General features: G+C 36.7%; 3 protein-coding genes across 8 annotated transcripts in view; all 3 read left to right on the top strand.

The window, feature by feature from the left end:
- The first annotated feature begins 87 nt into the window (after nt 1-87).
- Nucleotides 88-1,861, top strand: LOC125200940 (6,7,8-trihydroxycoumarin synthase-like). Its single transcript, XM_048098788.1, has 2 exons — nt 88-1,072; nt 1,194-1,861. Exons 1-2 carry the CDS (start codon nt 170-172, stop codon nt 1,803-1,805), a joined length of 1,515 nt encoding a protein of 504 aa, XP_047954745.1. The 5' UTR covers nt 88-169; the 3' UTR covers nt 1,806-1,861.
- Nucleotides 1,862-3,163: 1,302 nt separating this feature from the next.
- The window catches only part of LOC125200936 (disease resistance protein RGA2-like), a 47,935-nt gene continuing 30,431 nt past the window's right edge, over nt 3,164-20,667 (top strand). The window contains exons 1-8 of one of the 6 annotated variants that reach the window (XM_048098781.1): nt 3,164-6,425; nt 6,506-6,587; nt 6,698-6,729; nt 7,302-7,406; nt 7,896-8,008; nt 8,289-8,378; nt 8,535-8,664; nt 8,754-8,963. In XM_048098781.1, the coding sequence (XP_047954738.1) occupies nt 3,262-6,425; nt 6,506-6,512 (3,171 nt within the window). In that variant the 5' untranslated portion in view covers nt 3,164-3,261 and the 3' untranslated portion in view covers nt 6,513-6,587; nt 6,698-6,729; nt 7,302-7,406; ... (2 more) ...; nt 8,535-8,664; nt 8,754-8,963. Of the gene's footprint in view, nt 6,588-6,697; nt 6,791-7,301; nt 7,407-7,895; nt 8,009-8,288; nt 8,379-8,534; nt 8,665-8,753; nt 8,964-20,667 lie in introns of those variants that run through there. The other 5 variants (XM_048098778.1, XM_048098776.1, XM_048098777.1 and 2 more) reach the window with 5 other exon arrangements.
- On the top strand, nt 10,581-14,143 carry LOC125209928 (putative disease resistance protein RGA1). The gene is made up of 7 exons (XM_048109507.1): nt 10,581-10,889; nt 11,105-11,798; nt 12,127-12,443; nt 12,493-12,900; nt 13,032-13,442; nt 13,496-13,687; nt 13,796-14,143. The coding sequence occupies exons 1-7, from the start codon at nt 10,581-10,583 to the stop codon at nt 14,141-14,143; spliced, it is 2,679 nt and encodes an 892-aa protein (XP_047965464.1).

The following is a 20,667-nucleotide window of genomic DNA, read 5'->3' as shown; positions in this document are numbered from 1 at the left end:
TGATATTGTACATTTTTACTTTATCGTGTGGGGGCCACAACATTAGGACCGATGCATGCACACACACTTAGGTATCACGTGGAATTATTTTTCTACATTATCATTTATATAAATATCTCCATCCCATTAAAATTCAATCTATTTGTAGCCTCATTTCTTCCAATCCACAATGCAACTCTTACTATCCATAGCTCTCCCACTAATACTAATATACCTAATCATCCACAAAACAAGAAAACCCCCCAAAACCCTATCTCCGCCCGGTCCCCGCGGCCTCCCCTTCATCGGAAACCTCCACCAATTCGCGGCCGCGGCCGACCCACACCTCTACCTATGGAAACTCTCCCAACAACACGGCCCGATAATGCAACTCAAACTCGGCTCCACACCTCTCCTCGTCCTCTCCTCCGCGAAATCCGCCAAAGAAGCCCTGAAAACGCATGACCGCGCATTCTCCGGCCGGCCTAGGCTCCACGGCCAGCAGCGCCTCTCCTACAACGCCTCCGACATGGTCTTCGCCCCCTACGGGGACTACTGGAGGGAGATGAGGAAAATCACCTCCCTCCACCTCTTCAGCATCCGGAAGACCCAGTCCTTCCGCCCAGTCCGCGAGGACGAGGTCTCCCGGATGCTGGAAAGGATCAGGAGCGCCAGAGGAGCTGATAGCTCCTCTGGCGTGGACCTCAGTGCCGCGGCTATGGCGCTCAGCACTGCTCTGATATGCAGAGTGGCGTTCGGGAGGAGGTACGAGGAGGGCGGGGACGAGAGGAGGCGGTTCGACAAGATGTCGAGGGAAGCGCAAGGGCTGATGGCGGCTTTCTATTTGAAGGATTACTTTCCTTGGTTGGGATGGGTGGATAGGGTGAGTGGATTGATGGATCGCCTTGAGAGAGGGTTTTGGGAGCTTGACTCGTTCTACGAGGAGCTCATCGGGGAACGGAGGCGGAGGAAGACGGCGGTGGAGGGGAAGGGGAAGGAGGAGGAAGATATTCTTGGGGTTTTGATCAAGCTTAAAGAGGAGAATTCATCTTCTATTGAAATAGGTTGGGATAATATCAAAGCACTCCTAATGGTAAAACATTTTTAAATATTTATTTTTGTGCTTTGATTGAAAATGGAACACATTTATTTCCATTCATTTTCCACTTTGATACATCTAATTATTTTATAGTTTGCTTATAATTTTTTTGCAGAATATTTTTCTTGCTGCAACCGATACGACCAGTGTGTCGATCGTTTGGGCGATGACGGCCCTAATGAAAGCACCCAACGTTATGAAAAAAGTTCAATTAGAAATCAGAAATTTGATAGGAGAAAAGGCCAAATTAGATGAAGATGATTTACCTAATCTCCCATACTTAAAAGCAGTGATTAAAGAGACATTGAGGTTGTACCCTGCAGGCCCACTTCTTGTACCTAGACAAACAATCGAAAAATGCACCCTAGAGGGCTATGAGATTCAACCTAACACAACAGTTTTCGTTAACGCGTGGGCGATTGCACGTGATCCCGAGTACTGGGACGAACCGCACGAGTTCAGGCCCGAGAGGTTCTTAGATAGTAATATCGACATCACAGGGCAAGACTTCGGGGCGATCCCATTTGGATCGGGCAGGAGAATTTGCCCTGGGATATTGATGGGACTTGCAAATGTGGAGCTCGCGGTTGCAAGTCTTGTTTATCATTTCGACTGGCAGATGCCTCCTGGTATTCGAGCTGAGGATATCGATACAGATGTTGTGCCAGGGATTACTATGCATAAGAAAAATCCACTTATCCTTGTGGCTAGAGACTATGTTGTTTAGTATACTTTTCTTTTAAGGCATGTATACATGTTTTCCTTCTATTTTTGGTAGGTCAAGGATTTGAGTCACGCCAAATACAAGAATTGTCACTCAAAAAGGAAAATGAAGACATAGATCCGAGTATGAAGATTATTATCTAATAAAAATAAAATGCATTTTTAAATAGACTCTCACATCTGTAAAAAAATGTAGTGCAAATTATTATAGATACGCATAAATTAGTATACTCCATCTGTCCCATTAAAGATGAAACGTTTTCCTTTTTTGTTTGTCTCAATAAAAATGAAACATTTCCTAAAATGGAAACAACTCTATCTCTACTTTTTCATCTCTCTTACTTTACTCTTTCTTCATCAACTCACAAAACACTACATAAAATCCCGTGCCGATTCTCAAATATTTCATTTTAAGTGGGACGGAGGGAGTACTACTGTATATGCATAAGTCAGGAAATTCGAATTATCATGGTTATGGAGACACATTAAAATTCATTATTGATCCTCTTAAAAAAATTTAGTTTCACAATCTAAGGCTAAATCGAGGATTCGAATCATCATAAGGTAAATGGAGAAGTAGTCCTTATGCTTAAACTATCCATAAATCTTGCACGTAAAATACAAAATCTAACCGTTAATTCAAACTATGGTTTATAAGAGATTATTGACTCAAGCCTTGAATCATTTTATAGTAGATGACTAAACGTTTTAAATTTAAGTACTACTCCCTCCGTCCCGGCTAAGATGACACATTGCTTAGCCGACACGGGATTTTAGGAGTTATTGGTTAAAGTGTTTAATTGAAGAGAGAGAAGGTGAATGTAAGTATTATAGTAGAGAGATGAAGAATGATGGATATTTTAATAGGAGTGAGAAAAAGTAGTTGAGTGTATTAATTGGAGAGAGAAAGTTACCAAAAAAAGAAATGTGTCATCTTAGTTGGGACAAACTAAAAAGGAAAACGTGTCATCTTAAGCGGGACGGAGGGAGTATATCTAATATATTGTATATATTCCTATAGGTGGCCAATCATAATCAAAATCTTGACTTTTTATTTGTTTGGATTTTCCTTGCGTAAGAGATTTCATTCATAGATTTTAACGAGAAGTTATATGTATACAAGGATTAAGTTTCAATCGATTACGAAAAAGAAAATACTTAACACACTTTACAACATAATCAAACGGTTACATTGATAGATAATGTTTAAACAGTGGTGGTACTTTGTAAGCATTCTCTTTACTTCACATTCATTGGATTCTAACATTGTCAAGGACAATTGACAGTGAATGATAGATGAGACTCATAATGAATGTTAGGTGAGAGTCATATTGAATGAGTTTGGTTTGGGATTGCATATCATCCACATTTCATATTACCCAAAACTTTTACAACCATTCTTCATCTTCCAACATAAACTCTCAAGCATTTTGTCTCTCTAGATCTATCTCTACGAAACCATGGAAGCCGTTGCTACAGCAGCCGTTGAAGTTGTTGTCCAAAACCTGATCAACTTTCTCAAGGAAGAGTACTCTCTGCTTCGAGGTCTCGACAAAGATTCTGAACAGCTGCAGGAGACTTTGAAGATGATTCAAGCCTACTTGAGTGATGCTGAGAAGAAATCCACCACTGAAGCTGTGAAGATGTGGTTGAGGAAACTTGAAGCTGTGGCATTCGATGCTTATTATGTCTTGGATGAACTCAACTATCATTTTCTCTACAAAAAGGCGAGGAAAATGGAAGCACCCAATCCCAAGCCGAAGTACAAGGTACTATCATGCTTGTCATCCTGTTGTAGTGGTAGTCGCATCTCACGTCACTCTAAAATGGCTCATACCATTAAACAAATTAATGCGGATTTTGAGTGTGTGAACAAAAAGGCAACAGATCTTGGCCTTCAATTCATTCTTGCGAATGCACCTCCTGCTGTTGTAGATACTTCCCGTGAGACTGATTCGGTGAGTCTTGATCCAATCTTTATTGGAAGAGATGATGATGTGCCTAAACTAGTTCACATGCTCATCCAAACACACCCCGAGAAAGAGAACCGGATGTTCTCCATCGTTGCTCTTGTGGGAATGGGGGGTATGGGGAAAACTACGTTGACTAAAAAAGTGTTTAACCATGAAAATGTGAAGGCTCAATTCGGATCACTTCTCTGGGTTCACGTTTCTCAAATCTTTAATCCCATCATTCTTTTCAAAAAAATTCTTTTAGCATTGAAGTCACTTGGTGGTGATGAAGGTCAGAGTAGGGAAGCTATCCTTTCAGCATTGCCTTCAGACGGTGGTGATGAAGGTCAGTGTAGGGAAGCTATCATGAGAAAGCTTAAAGATGCTTTCAAGGAGAAAACATATCTTCTTGTTCTTGATGATGTATGGAATGAAGATGTTGCAATGTGGGAAGAGTTTTTAAATTCCTTGTCAGGAATTACTTCAACTTTGGGAAATGGCATTATCATCACTACCAGAAGTCTAAATGTTGCTTCTATTGTTAAACCACTTAAATACACTTTAAGAGGCTTATCAGATGAGGATTGTTGGACCATAATCAAAGAAAAAGCCTTTGATGTAAATGAAGAAGTTCCACCACAATTTGAGATTATTGGAAAAAGGATTGCAGAAGCATGTCAAGGTTTGCCCTTAGCTGCCAATGTTGTTGGTGGTGTGCTTCGACGATGTAAGTCCGAAGAAGATTGGCGTTTAATCAGTGTAAATTGTCTTTCAGTTGCTGAAGGTGCTGAAAGAATTAAAGATATACTGAAATTGAGTTATAATTATTTGCCTTCACCATCTCTGAAGAAATGTTTTGCATACTGTTCAATTTTTCCTAAAGGTGACATGATTATTAAGCATCAGTTAATTGAGCAGTGGATGGCCGAAGGATTTCTTCAACCAGATGAAAGAAATGAGATGGAAGATGTGGGAAATAAGTTTTTCAATGTTCTTCTACACAACTCTTTGCTTCATGTTGCATGGCGAGATGATTATGGAAATGTGAAAGGTTGCATGATGCACGATCTTGTGCATGATCTTGCATCTTTTGCTCTATCTAACAATGCAGAAGGCAGCACCCCCACCAGATACATGTTTCTCAAAAAAGAATCAAGTCTTATTTCGAAAGAAGTGGCCAAGCACTTGCGTACATTAATCTTGAAAAGGGGAACTTCTGGTATCACGTTCTCAGAGTTCCAATGTCTGCATAGTCTAACTCTCGATGATGATAATATTAAAGAGTTGCCCAATTCAATTAGGGAGTTGATACATTTGAGATATCTTGATATTTTAAATACATCCGCTGAAGGCTTCCCGGAGTGGATTGGTGAACTTAGTCACTTGCAAACATTAAGAATTCCACGTCTCACGCGACAGAAACTGCCAAACACTTTCAAGTACTTGGTTAACTTAAAGCATCTTTATATCAATGATCAAGTTGAGTTGCCCGCAGAAATTGGGAGATTAACTAGTCTCCAAACACTACCTTACTTCAAAGTGGGAGAAGAGAAGGGCTCTCGTATTGAAGAACTCAGAAATTTGAAAAATCTCAAAGGAGAATTAACTATTACAAATCTTGAGAGGGTGCGTGACAAGGAAGAGGCTCTGAAAGCCAATATTTTGCAGAAGCAACACTTATCTGAATTGCAGTTTGAATGGGGAAGGTATTCTTCGGGTGAAAGAAATGATGAGAGTGTGTTGGAAGGTCTCAGACCTCATGCTAATCTGAAGAAGTTGAAGATTCTAGGATACAAAGGCAAAAAATTTCCAACATGGTTACGGAATGATCCTCAAGGCTCTTGCTCACCATTTCAAAACATTATTGAGATAGATCTCCATTGGTGCTTAGAATGTGAGGAAATAACATTAGACCACTTCCCAAGTTTAAGGTCGCTCTATATATGGGGATTAGAGAGTTTGGAATGCTTTTCAAAGAGTTTTTTCTATAACCATCGCAATCTCTCATACTTGAACATTATAGATTGTGATATGTTGAGAGCATTACCAGATGGACTGGACACCCTGAATTCTCTGCATACCTTGGCCATAGAAAGGTGTAGAAATCTGAAGTCGATGGGGAATCCAAGCTGCGTAGAAGGAGAAAATCAAGGAACCCTCCGTTGGCTGAGCATTACAGATTGTGGAGAACTGAGGGAATTGCCACGTCAAATGCTAGAGTTGTGGGCCCCTACAATTGAGCATCTTGAATTGGAGGGATTAAGGAGCCTAACGAATCTACCAATGCTAATTGATTGTCTCGCTAAATCATCTCATCTCTGGTATTTACATTTCACGGGTGTTCCTAAAATGATGTCTGCTGGAAGTGTTGAGAGTTGGGATTTAGGTAGCTTGCAGACTTTAAATATAGATGTGAGTGTGGAGTGGTCAGAAGAGAATAGTGTTGGCATTAATGAGACTGTGAATGGCATATTGGAAGGCTGTTGCAACTCACTTGGGAGATTAACATTAAGAGGGGTGGAAAATTGGAAGTGGTTGCCTCAATCAATTGAATGTCTCACTTCTCTTTCTTGGTTAGAGTTGGAGAATATAGGGATAGAAGAATTTCCGCAATGGTTTGGAAACCTCTCAACTCTAATGGTGCTAGTTTTAAATGGCTGCACAAAGTTGAGGTGCCTGCCCTCTTCTGTGGATGCATTGAAGCTCCTTAATGCATTAAAAGAGTTAGAAATTAAAAATTGTCTGGAACTAGGTATTGATCCGGAGTGGTGCAACCATCCCAATCTCAAAATCACGGTTGATGGCAACGTCGTCTCATCTGAACATCATAGCGAGTAAGTACGATATTTAATACTAGTATTGTGTTGATAAAAAGATGGCTCTGCATTCGCAAAGTTGAAACTCCTCTCATCACTCTGACACTTGACAACACTTTCTTGTGCAGCCAAGACAATTAATGCTGGGCTGCAAAAAGAGGTAGATCATACCGGTCAAGTATTTTGGGTGAATTACTGATTTGTTTACCATTTGTTTCATGGTCAGTTTGTCAAATTTTGTATTTTGGATGAATGACTGATTTGTTTACCATTTTTTTCATGATCAGATGAAAACTAATTGAAATTGATGTTTTGTATTTATTTTGCTCATTCAGTTTGTCAAATTCTGTATTTGGTGTTCGATTCAGAATGCTTTCATCACACAATTTGCAGATTCCTGCTTGTTTTGCATAAAATATCTTCAATTCCGTTCTGTAGAATATGCACTGTTTCGTACATGATTTTCCAAGGACTCTATTTGGTTTTGCTATTGATTCATTGCATTGCTCGTCTTTCTCCCATTGAATGAATAAACTTTCTAATTTTAGTGGAAACTGGATATATATTTGGTTGAAGACATGATCAATATGAATGTTGATTCAGAATAGTTGTTTTTGCACTTGTTTTATTCATCTTACCCTTTTGTTTGTTTAACCCTTTCACTTCTTGTTTTCTAATTAATTCACGCTGATCCAAAATGATCTTGTTTTGTCGCTTCGCTCTTTTTGCAAGTTGATGATATATGGTTGTCTTGAGAAGGGAAAAGATGGAAAAACTTTGAGTTGAGTGGTGATTTGGAGAAGAAGATGATTGCCTTGCAAAGATGGCATTTGTGAGGTATGTTAGAAGTAAATGAAATGGACATACAAATTCTGTATTATTATATTCTTTCAAATGAAATACTATTAGTATAGGATATCATTGAACAGGACCATACGTATATTTTGATGGTATACAATTTTGATCATGTTTTATGAGAGGCAACACCATCTCCAAGTAGGTTAGGGTAGAGGTGGAAGTAGTCGAAGACGATGAATCCTTGCATTCGGATTTTCTTTATATTTCTGCACTTTTTTATTAAATCCTTCATGTCCCTTTATATCACTTTGCTTTCTGGGAATGAGGGAAAGAGAGCAAAAGGATTGGCGTATAACTGATTTTCTTTATATTTTAATTATCACCCAACCATTTGATCTTATTCAATTATTTTGCAATGGACTAAAGTTTTGTAAAACATACTAATAACAAACATCATATTCTCTAAGAATGACCTTACATTTGTTTTGCATTTAAAATTAATTCTGACTATTATTATTCTTATTTTAGAAACAAGATTTGCTATTTGTGCTCGAAGTGCGATAACAAGCAGCAAAACGACGTGGTTTCTCTGTATTGGATGCTCCTCTTACCGACAGCAGCAATTCCGTTTACAGACAAAAGTAACTATGTCGTTTCTCTGTTCTTCTACAATGCTTATTTTGTGTTAGTATCATTAGCCCTTTTGTTGTACATAAATTGGATACATCATACATGATTGTTTAAAAGCCTAAGTATGTGTGTATTTTCCATAAATTTTTGTGGTTAATGTATTTTCGTTGAAATCATATTAATTTATGATCTATTTTGGTTTTTTCCTGTAAATTGTGAAAATAGGCCTCAAGTTTGCTAAAAGTTTATTTGTGTAGCATTTTTTTGATGATATATTGTCGTCTGAATCAGATTGCCTTGAGAAGGGAAAAGATGGATACATTTTTAGTTGAGTAGTGAGTTGGAGAAGAAGATTGTTGCCTTGCATACATGATTTGTGAGGTATATATGTTTTTGGTCAGTGTTTCAAAAAAATGCAAATTCTCTATTATATCCTATCAAATGAAAGACTGTTACTATAGGAGATCATTGTTTAGGGTTATGCATTAAGCATGCATATATTTTGATGGATTAATCATTTTTGAGTTTGTTTTGAAGGTCGCTCGAACGGGCAGGGGCGGCTCTGGTATGGGAGTAGGACCAAAGCACCTCCGTGGATACTCGTTTTGACCATCAGTACCGTCTTACAATCAGCGTTGATGGCTATTGCGTTGCAATCTCGTCGCAAGTAAGTTGAATTTTCATATTCTGTTGAGGAAATTGAAGCAATGGATTGCTCTCTATTTGGTTTGACACCTGCAAGACTTTGTTTTGCAGCCTGAAATGCAAGGCTTGAGTCATTACTGCAAAAAAGGTGCAAGCTTGGGAGCTGCCAAAAACTGAGTTTCTTCTTGTTTGCTTCTTAGATGGATGCATATATTTCTTATCTTATCATTATTTGGGCATGTTTGGTTAATTGATTTGCTTGCCATGAATTGATATGTTAAGTCATGATTGTTTTGGATTTCTATAAACCACTTTTGAATACCCAATGATCTAGTTATCTTTTGGTCATAGCCACTAGCTAGATGCTTCAAATTCAAATTATAAATATAGGAGAGGGATTTCCTAAGGAAATCTCCTAGTTTATTGTGTTAAAATGGGCAAAATTGAATCATAATCTTTCTACTAGACGAAAGCCCAATATAATTCTTATTAGGCGTAATGGACTATAACTTAAAATTAATTTACTTTGGGCCAAGCCCAAAATAAGTTGAGTAATTCGTGACAGCTGTTTCTTAGATTTCATGTCAATATCTTTTATAATTTGCAATCTTTACCGAATTCCAAGTATTGTATGTTGAATATTTTAGTTTCTATATTTTGAACAAGAGTAGAACTTTCCCTCAAGTATGGCAATATTAATGAACCAGTTTCTATTGGTTCTTATTAATTAGTAAAATATTAAGGAAGTTTTATGGGTGACTATTCAAGTAAGTTATACTCTCAGAATATGTTTGGTTGGCAAGACTAAATCTCATGATTAAATATGTATCATGTTTGGTTCATAAGATTGACTCCCACAATTTAATCTTAGATGAATAGTTTCATGATTATTAGTCATAGCCTCCCCTTCCAACTAAAATAATCCCATAACTTAATCTTAGATGGATAGTCTCATGATTATTAGTCATGGCAACCGAACGCCACCTTAGAAGACTGTGCAATTGTTAATGCAATGTAAAATTTGGAATTCTAGTTACCGATTCGTTTGGCATTTTTATTTACTCTCTTCATCACTCAATCATTGTCCACTTTGATTTTAAATATAGAAAGTAGAGTGGAAAAAAGTGATTAAATATTTTAATAAGGAGAGAAGAGAGGGGGATTTAGTTCTAAATATAGAAAATGAACATCTTGAATAAAACAAACTAAAAAAGAATTGTGAATATTTTGAATGAGACGGAGAGAGTAGTAAATGATATTACTCCTTTCATTTATAAAATATGTCACTCTTTAGTTTGGTATTTAGTTTGGTATGAATTTTGGAGAATGTAAAGAAAATGTGAATATAATAAGTTGGTGGAATATTCTATTTGAAAAATTAATTAATCTTATAATAAAATAACTGTGAAAATATCTTTTTAAAAAAAATATTAATTACGGGCTGATCAATTTTTTTTTTCAATTGTTTGTAGACTCAATGGGCTAGATAGTTGAAAAAAGTCCACTAAACGTAACCAATTCGGGCCAAGCCCAATATTAGTCAAAATGGTCCATAATTCTAATTGGGCCCAAGGAACACAGCATAAATTGGATCTACTTTGGATCGATCATGCCCATGATGAGAATTAGAATATTCCATATTAATTAATGATTGGTCACATTCTAAGTCAATCACACTGCACAGCTTGTATTCCAAACTAATAATGCACAATGAATTAATTAAACTTAGTGGAAGACAATAGTTGGACTTTTTTACAATTGCAGCACTTTTTTATTATATCTTTCATTAATTTTATTTCAATTTGCTTCGTGGGAATGAGAGAAAGAGTTCAAAGAGAGAATATTATTAGCATACAGTCCAAAAGTTTACAGACATTCTTCATCTTGGAAGATAAACTTGCAATCATTTTCTCTCTTTAGATCTCTCTCTGTGAAACCATGGAAGCGGTTGCTACAGCTGGCGTTGAAGTTGTTGTGCAAAACCTGATCAACTTTCTCAAGGAAGAGTACTCTCTGCTTCGAGGTTTCGAGGAAGATGCTGGAAAGCTGCAGGAGACTTTGGAGATGGTTCAAGCCTACTTGAGTGGTGCTGAGAAGAAATCCACCACACAAGCTGTCAAGATCTGGTTGAGGCGGCTTGAAGATGTGGCTTTCCATGCTGATAATACCTTGGATGAACTCAACTATCATTTTCTCTACAAAAAAGTGAGGCAAATGGACGCACCCCTTCCCAAGCTGAAGAATAAGGTACTATCATGCTTGTCATCCTGTAGTAGTAGTCGTATTTCACGTCGCTCTAAAATGGCTCATACCATCAAACAAATCAATATGGATTTTGAGTGTGTGAACAAAAAGGCAACAGATCTTGGCCTTCAATTCATTCTTGCGAACGCACCTCCTACTGTTGTAGATACTTCCCCTGAGACTGATTCGTTGAGTGTTGATCCAATCTTCATTGGAAGAGATGTGATGTGCCTAAACTAGTTGACATGCTAATCCAAACATACCCCGAGGAAGAGAAACGGATGTTCTCCATCGTTGCTCTTGTGGGAATGGGGGGTATGGGAAAAACTACGTTGACTAAAAAAGTCTTCCATCATGAAAGGGTGAAGGCTCGATTTGGATCACTTCTTTGGGTTCATGTTTCTCAAACCTTTGATCCCATCATTCTTTTCAAAAGAATCCTTTCTTCATTGACTTCACATGGTGGTGATGAATGTCAGAGTAAGGAAGCTATCCTGAGAAAGCTTCAAGAAGCTCTGAAGGCTAAAACATATCTTCTTGTTCTTGATGATGTATGGAATGAAGATGGTACAAAGTGGGACGACTTTCTAAATTCCATGTCCGGAGTAACTTCCACTATGGGAAATGGCATTATCATCACTACTAGGAATCAAGAGGTTGCTTCAATTGTGCGACCACTTGAATTCACTTTAAGTGGCTTATCAGATGATGATTGTTGGTCCATAATCAAATCAAAAGCTTTTGATAGAAATGAAGAAGTTCCACCACAATTTGAGATTACTGGAAAAAAGATTGCAGAAGCATGTCGAGGTTTGCCCTTAGCTGCCAATGTAGTTGGTGGTGTGCTTCGACGGTATAAGTCCGAAGAAGAGTGGCTCTTAATCAGTGTAAATTGTCTTTCAGATGCCGAAGGTGCTGAAAAAATAAAAAAAATACTGAAATTGAGCTTTGATTATTTGCCTTCACCATCTCTCAAGAAGTGCTTTGCATACTGTTCAATTTTCCCTAAAGGTCGCCATATTGAGAAGCAGAAGTAATTGAGCAGTGGATGGCAGAAGGTTTTCTTCAACCAGATGAAAGAAATGAGATGGAAGATGTGGGAAATAAGTTTTTCAATGTTCTTCTACACAACTCTTTGTTACAAGTTGCACGAGAAGATGATATATGGAAATGTGGAAAGTTGTGTGATGCACGATCTTGTGCATGATCTTGCATCTTCTGTTTTATCTAAATAATGCAGACGGCAGCACCCCAGTTCGATACATGTTTCTCGAAGAAGAATCAAGTCATATTTCAAAAGAAGTGGCCAAGCAATTGCGTACATTAATCTTGAAAAGTGGAACTTCTGATATCTTGTTCTCAGACTTCCAATGTCTGCATAATCTAACTCTCGATGATGATAATATGACAGAGTTGCCCAATTCAATTAGGGAGTTGATACATTTGAGATATCTTGATATTTCAAATACATCTATTAAAGACATTCCGGAGTGGATTGGTGAACTCAGTCACATGCAAACGTTAAGATTATCACGTGTGTCGTCTTCGCAGAAACTGGCAAACACGTTGAAGTACTTGGTTAACTTAAGGCATCTTTATATCAAAGATAGTAGAGTTGCCTGCGGAGATTGGGAGATTAACTAGTCTCCAAACACTACCTTACTTCACAGTGGGCGAAGAGAAGGGCTATCATATTGAAGAACTCGGAAGTTTGAAAAATCTCAAAGGAGGATTAGCTATTAAAAATCTTGAGAGGGTGCGTGACAAGGAAGAGGCTCTGAAAGCCAATATATTGCAGAAGCAACACTTATCTGAATTGCGGTTTGAATGGGGATCATATTGTTCGGGTGAAAGAAATGATGAGAGTGTGTTGGAAGGTCTCAGACCTCATGCAAATCTGAAGAAGTTGACCATTTATGGATACAAAGGCAAAAGATTTCCAACATGGTTACAGGGTGAACCTCAAGGCTCTTGCTCACCACTTCATAACTTGATTCGGATAAAACTCAATGAGGTGCTCAGAATGTGAGGAAATAACATTGGACCACTTGCCAAATTTAAGGTGGCTCTCTATATGGGATTAAAGAGTTTGAAATGTTTGTCAAAGAGTTTTTCTATAACCATCGCAATCTCTCATACTTGCAGATTGTAAAATGTGATATGTTGGAAGCATTACCAGAAGGATTGGACACCCTCAATTCTCTGGAGAGCTTGAGTATAGAAAGGTGTAGAAATCTGAAGTCGATGGGGAAACCAAGCTGCGGAGAAGGAGAAAATCAAGGAACCCTCCGTCGGTTGAGCATTATAGACTGCGGAGAACTGAGGGAATTGCCATGTCAAATGCTAGAGTCGTGGGCCCCTACAATTGAGGAACTTAAATTGCAGGGATTAAGGAGCCTAATGAATCTACCAATGCTAATTGACTGCCTCGCTAAATCATCTCATCTCACAAATTTGACAATCAGAGGCGTTCCTAAATTGATGTCTGCTGGTAGTGTTGAGAGTTGGGATTTAGGTAAACTTGAAGACTTTAAATATAGATGTGAGTGTGGAGTGGTCAAGGGAGAATAGTGTTGCCATTAATGACACTGTGAATGGCATATTGGAAGGGTGTTGCAACTCACTTGAGAGTTAACATTAAGAGGGGTGGAAAATTGGGAGTGGCTGCCTCAATCAATTCAACGTCTCACTTCTCTTTCTCGCTTAGAGTTAGAAAATATAGGGATAGAAGAATTGCCGCAATGGTTTGGAAACCTCTCAGCTCTAAAGATGTTAGATCTATATGGCTGCACAAAGTTGAGGTGCCTGCCCTCTGTGGATGCAATGAAGCCCCTCACTAAATTCAACTTTGGAGATGATTCAAGCCTACTTGAGTGGTGCTGATGAAATCCATCACTGATGCTGTCAAGATATGGCTGAAGGAGCTTGAAGCTTTGGCTTTCTATGGTTATTATGTCTTGGATGATTTCAACTATCATTTTCTCCGCAAAAAAGTGAAGAAAATACATGCACCCAGTCCCAAGCCTAAGGATAAGGTACTATCATGCTTGCCATCCTGTAGTGGAAGTCGCATGTCACGTTGCTCTAAAATGGCTCATGCCATCAAACAAATCAATGTAAAATTTGAGTCTGAACAAAGAGGCAACACAAGTATGAATGTGGAGTGGTCAGAAGAGGCGAGTGTTGGCATTAATGAGACTGTGAATGGCATATTGGAAGGCTGTTGCAACTCACTTCATGAGTTAAGATTATGTTGATGGCAACCATCCCAATCTCAATATCAAGGTTGATGGCAACCTCATCTGAATCTCATAGCATGTAAGTAGTATGATAGTCAATATTGTGTTGATAAAAAGATGACTCTTTATTCCAAAGTTGAAACTCCTCTCATCACTCGACACTTGACAACGCATTCTTGTGCAGCCAAGACGAGTGCATACCTTGTGGATCACTACTGCAAAAAGTGTGTAGACAGAGGTAGATCATAAGAGTCTAAGTATTTTGAATGAATGTATGATTTGTTTACCATTTTTATCATGATCAGATGTAAACTAAGTGAAACTGGTGTGTTGTAAGTATTTAGTTTGCTCGCTCAATTTGTCTGATTCTGTATTTGGTGTTCGATTCAGAATGCTTTTGTGATGGATTTAAGATGTTTGATCATGCTATCAATTCGAGGTAAAATGTCACATTGTTTGTGTGTTTGTTGGTGATGAAGCAGCTTCAAATGAAGGATAGTCATGATCTTTTCATGGTGACATAAAAATAGATTCACTTTTTTGATAATATATTGTTTAACCATTTCACTTCTCATGTGCCTAAAAATTGATTCTCTTTTTTGATGATATATTTGTTAACGTTTTCACTTCTCATGTGCCTAAACATAGATTCTTCTTCTGCCCTTTTCTCAGAGTGATGTGGCTTGAAAACTTGTGTGTTTGGTCAATTTTGTATCAGTTGGAATCAGCAGAGAGATTGCTAGCTATGACTGGAAAGGTAAAAAAAAAAATTCCTGTTCTTGTTTTGTCTTTTCACTCTGTGTGAAAGTGATGATATATGATTGTCTGTATCAGATTGCATTGAAAAGGGAAAAGATGAGTAAACTTTGAGTTGAGTGGTGATTTGGAGAAGAAAGGGCTGCCTTGCAAAGATGGTAACATGGAGGAAACATGCTTCCCTTCACATACTATTCGTCTCAAAGCTGCTGCCCTTATACGTTGTTTATGCACTTGTTTTATTCATGTCACTCTTTTGTTTAACCATTTTGCTTCTTCTTCTGCTCTTTTCTCAGAGTGATGTGGCTAGTGAACAGCAGCAATTCCGTTTATTTAGTGTAACTATGTCGTTTCTCTGTTCATCTACGTTGCTTATTTTGTGTTAGTATCATTAGCTCTTTTGTTGGACCTAAATTGGATACATGATACATGATTGTTTAAAAGCCCAAGTATGTGTGTATTTTCCATAAATTTTTGTGGTTAATGTATTTTCGTTGAAATCATATTAATTTGTGAAATATGCCTCAAGTTTGCTAAAAGTTGAGTTGTGTAGCATTTTTTTTGGTGATCAGATGAGACTGAGTGACATTGGTGTTCTGTATTTTGTGTTAACAGTTGCATTTGTGTTATTTGTTGTTCGATTCAGAATGCTTTTGTGATGAATTTAAGCTCTTTGACGACACTATTGCTTCAGGTTGAAACATCACAACATCACACAGTTTCTATGTTTGTTGATAATGAAGAATCTTCAGAAGCTCCTCATCATCATCATCTAACATAGAAACTGTGATGAAAGTCATGATCTTTTCTTGGTGATAGTCTCTTCATTTTTTTTGATATATTGCTTATTCTTTTAAATAGCTTGTGGTTAGGTTGATGCCAAGTTCTTTTAGAGATGAATTATCTATGAAACTATTTAACTCTTTCGTTTCTCTGTTTATGAAAGTTGATGATATATTGTTGTCTGAATCAGATTGCCTTGAGAAGGGAAAAGATGGATAGACTTTCAGTTGAGTAGTGAGTTGGAGAAGAAGATTGTTGCCTTGCATTACATGATTTGTGAGGTATGTTTTTGGTCAGTGTTTGAAAAAATGCAAATTCTCTATTATATCCTTTCAAATGAAAGACTATTAGTATAGGTTATCATTGATTAGTGTTATGCATTAAGCATACATATATTTTGATATTTTAATCATTTTTGAGTTTGTTTTGAAGGTCGCTTGAACGGGCAGGGGCGGCTCTGGTATGGGAGTTGACCCAAAGCACCTCCATGGATACTCGTTTCGACCATCAGCACCGTCTCACAATCATCGTTGATGTCTATTGCGTTTCAATCTCGTACCAAGTTGTATTTTCATATTCTGTTGAGGAAATTGAAGCAATGGATTGCTCTCTATTTGGTTTGACACCTGCAAGACTTTGTTTTGCAGCCTGAAATGCAAGCCTTGAGTCATTACTGCAAAAAAGGTGCAAGCTTGGAAGCTGCCAAAAACTGAGTTTCTTCTTGTTTGCTTCTTAGATGGATGCATATATTGCTATCTTATCATTATTTGGGCATGTTTGGTTAAATGATTTGCTTGGCATGATATGTCAAGTCATGACAGTTTTAGATTTCTATTAACCACATTTGAATACCCAATGATCTAGTTATCTTTTGGTCATAACCACCAGCTAGATGCTTCAAATTCAATTATAATTATATGAAACTCACATATAGGAGAGGGATTTCCTAAGTAATCATCCTAGACTATATTGGGTAAAATGGGCAAAATTGCAGCATAATCCTTCTAGTAGACCAAAGCCCAACATAATTCTTATTTGGCATAATGGATCATAACTTACAATTGATTTGCTTTGGGCCAAGCCCAAAATAAGTTGAGTTGTTCATGCCAGCTGGTTCTTAGATTTCATGTCAATATTTTTTACGATTTCAAATATAATTTGCAATCTTTACCGAATTACAAGTATAGTATGTTGGAAATTTTACTTTCTACATTTTGGATATGAATAGAACTTTCTGCAATTGCTTATGCTGTATAAAATCTGGGATTCTAATTACTGGATTTGTTTGGTACTTACGATAAGAATTATGTTGTTGTACATGTATATTTGTGTCATGGTCTTTTCGTGATGACAGTTTTTTCTTTTTTGATGATATAATACTTAATTTTTAAAATAGCTTTTGCTTAGGTTAAAAAGCCAAGTTTTGTTTCAGACATGATTTGCCGAGGGATGTATTTGGCTTTGCTATTGATTCATTGGATATGTATAGTCTCTAATTTTTGTGAAAATGGACATTTCTCATGTGGCTAAATATGGCTTGTGAACATTTCTTGTTTTGTCGTTTCGCTGTTTATGCATCATGATGATATATGGTTGTCTGAATCAGATTGCCTTGAGATGGGAAAAGATGAGTGAACTTTGAGTTGAGTGGTTATTTGGAGAAGAAGATGGTTGCCTTGCCTTGCAAACATGGCATGTGTTAGGTATGTTATTATTGTCCAGTGTTTAGAAATTGAAATGGACCTTCAAATTCTCTAATACTACTATATCCTTATTAGTATAAGGATATCAATGAATAGAGTTATGCATATACCATATGCTTTGATGGATTAAACAATTCTGGGCTTGTTTTGAAGGTCACTCGAACGGGCAAGGCGTACAGGAGTCGACTCGAAGTACCTCCGTGGATACTAGTGTGATTCTGGGGCTTCCTCTGTTTTTCAACATCACAGATTTCATTGTCATCTTCAATTTGAAGAAGAAAGAAGTTTGATCTTGTAGCTTGGAGATTCACTCATCGTGTTCATTTTGATTTTGTAGTTTATGTGAAAAAATTGAATGAATGAAAAATTGAAAATAGTTTATAACATAAACATATAAAAACAGCTCTGATCTATTAATGCTCATGGCGCTGAGAATTAACACAAATTATTGTCTTATTACATTACAAGAATCAATCTTGACCATCCATTATATCAAGATCGAAAGTACCAAATCGATCAATCACGAGCCACAAGAACAACCTGCTTTCCCACATTCCGACCATAAAAGATTCCAACCAAAGCAGCTGGTGCAGCCTCAAGTCCTTCAACAATGTCTTCAACATATGCCAATTTGCCTTGTTTAATCTGAGGCAATCCTTGCATTCATATTTTCTTTATGATCATATATATTAAGTTGCATGTAGCGTCTTGATCCTCGACGTCATATTGCGAAATCATCCCACAGGGAGCCATGCGGCCGTGCGGTCTCATGTTTGGGAGCACTGCGTAGAGCGTCCAACGTTCTCGGATTATATGTCGATCCGGAAAGTACCTAGTTATTATGATCAGAGTAAATTAACAAAGAGATAGAAAAAGTGACATTAGAGAGGATTTTGAGGTTTATGACATTAGAGAGGAAAAATATTTCTATAATAAATATTGCTATTTTGATAGAACGGACAAAATGATAAAAATGGTGTATTCTTATGGGAAGCAAGATATTGCTTTTAAGGAATATTAGGATGAAAAAGTTCCTAAATAGTGTTAATTAATTTAATACAATTGCTAGAGCTGACAACAAAAAAAAGGGTAAATTAGGAGCCCAAATTCATGGGATAACTATTTCGATTGGCCCGACTAAAAATCTTACTGGCCCATAATATATACGGCCCATTGGCTAGCAGCCTAGCAAAGGTGTTAGGACTTAGGACAGATCTATTTTCAGTTTTGACTATTCCCTTCCTTATTACTCCCTCCGTCCCACTTTAGCACTCCCGATTTATCATTTTTGGGTGTCCCACTTTAGGATTTCCGATTGAAATATTTTATAAATGGTATTAGGTCCCACATTCCATTAACATTTTCCCACTCACATTTTATTATAAAACTAATATAAAAAAGTAAGACCCGCATTCCACTATTTTTTTTCACCAACTTTCCTTTACATTTTTTAAAACCCGTGCCGAACTCAACCGGGACTCCTAAAGTGGGACGGAGGGAGTAATTCTTTGTATAATAAAAATTAATAAATTGTTGTCACTTTGTAGTTACCATTTTATGATTTCATTCAAAGCAGGTTCTTCTTTGTAGTTGAATGCATCATCAAACCTAATTAGAATTTGCATTTCAATAAATCCCAATATATATTTCCTACCCATATAAATATAAATATGACATACTCCACATGTATACTCCTATTAAAATAATTTTGCCTCAACTCAATCTGGTGCAGCGCCGTTCACTACTTTTATTTTTTTCCATTCCAAGGAAGAAGTCATCGTGTAAATCTTTGTGATAGATAACAAAATTAATTTGCCTATTTTATATGATTGTTTAGATTTTTGGAAATTGTGCTACAATAAATAACAACAATTTGATTTACTGAGTTTGTAACTTGTACTGTGAGATTAACTTCGTCAAACATCAACTGGCTAACTGCATTAATTTATTTGATAATTTATCTATTTGGGCCAACGAATCTCAGTTTATATAGACTATAAAATATTTGAATTCGGATCAAAATTCTTATTTTATGTCCCAATTGACCAGGACCTAGCATGTGCATGTGGACCCGTTTCTTATATTAATGTACTTACTAATTTAATTATATGAGTTATGGTTTCAAAAAATCTCGTTAAATGTAAAGTATTTTTTTATATATATATGTGCAAGCTGTAATAGTACGAATTTACTAGTTAATGTTATATTCAATTTGGTGAAATACATAGCTGTTGATTTAAATTTAGAATGCAACGTCAACGTGCTATACATTAAGGTAACTTTATTGTATCAAATCTATACATTTCTAATTTTGATTTTCCCTTCCTTAACTCAATTAATACAGCTTTCTTAAATCTTATACTCCATCCGTCCCGCTTAAGATGATACGTTTTCCTTTTTAGTTTAATTTGTCCCAACTAAGATGACACATTTCCTTTTTTGGTAACTTTCTCTCACCAATTAATACACTCAACCACTTTTTCTCACTCCTATTAAAATATCCATCTTTCTTTATCTCTCTACTTTAATACTTACACCCATCTTCTCTCTCTCCAATTAAACACTTTAATCAATAACTCCTAAAATCCCGTGCCGGCTAAGTAATGTGTTATCTTAGCCGGGACGGAGGGAGTATCCAAAAGAAATATCTCTACTAGGGGTAGATGAAGTATCATATTATACGTATAAATCAATATACTAATATATTTTGGTACATAAAAGTTATTAACTACTCCCTCCGTCCCACAAAAGATGTCACACTTGTGGGACGTCACAGGATTTTAGGAGGTTTTGTTTGTGTGTTAAACGGAGAGAGAAAATATAATTTTTATATTCATGTGATAGTGAACTTTTTCTAAAAAGGGAAATGTGACATCTTTTGTGGGACAAACTGAAAAGGAAAGTGTGATATCTTTTGTGGGCCAAAGGGAGTATTACTATACTAAAATCTTCTAAGACGATATCATATATAAATTGATATTATTCTGTATTTTTCTGTTCTTAGGTCAATTATGAAGTGATTGAGAATAATTAAGGATATTGATGAATACTTAGCACCTCTTTTTACTAACGCCAATTTTTTTTTAATGGATTATGAACAAAGTTTTAAAGATCTCTATCACAGTGGACTCAAATTCAAATTGAATATCAAACCCGTGCTATACACAATCTATTTTATTTTTTTTCTTACTAATTTCAAACTGTTAATTAAAAAAAATAAGTTTAGAAATAAAATAATACAAGCACTAATGTTGATTAGAATATTGTTGCATATATGTTACAAAGAAAGTGGTCATACTT

This window comes from Salvia hispanica, chromosome 1 (assembly GCF_023119035.1).
Source record: "Salvia hispanica cultivar TCC Black 2014 chromosome 1, UniMelb_Shisp_WGS_1.0, whole genome shotgun sequence".
In the NCBI taxonomy this organism is placed as follows: Eukaryota; Viridiplantae; Streptophyta; class Magnoliopsida; order Lamiales; family Lamiaceae; genus Salvia; species Salvia hispanica.
The sequence above is the reverse complement of the archived record's forward strand: the minus strand, read 5'-3'. Positions and strand labels throughout refer to the sequence as shown.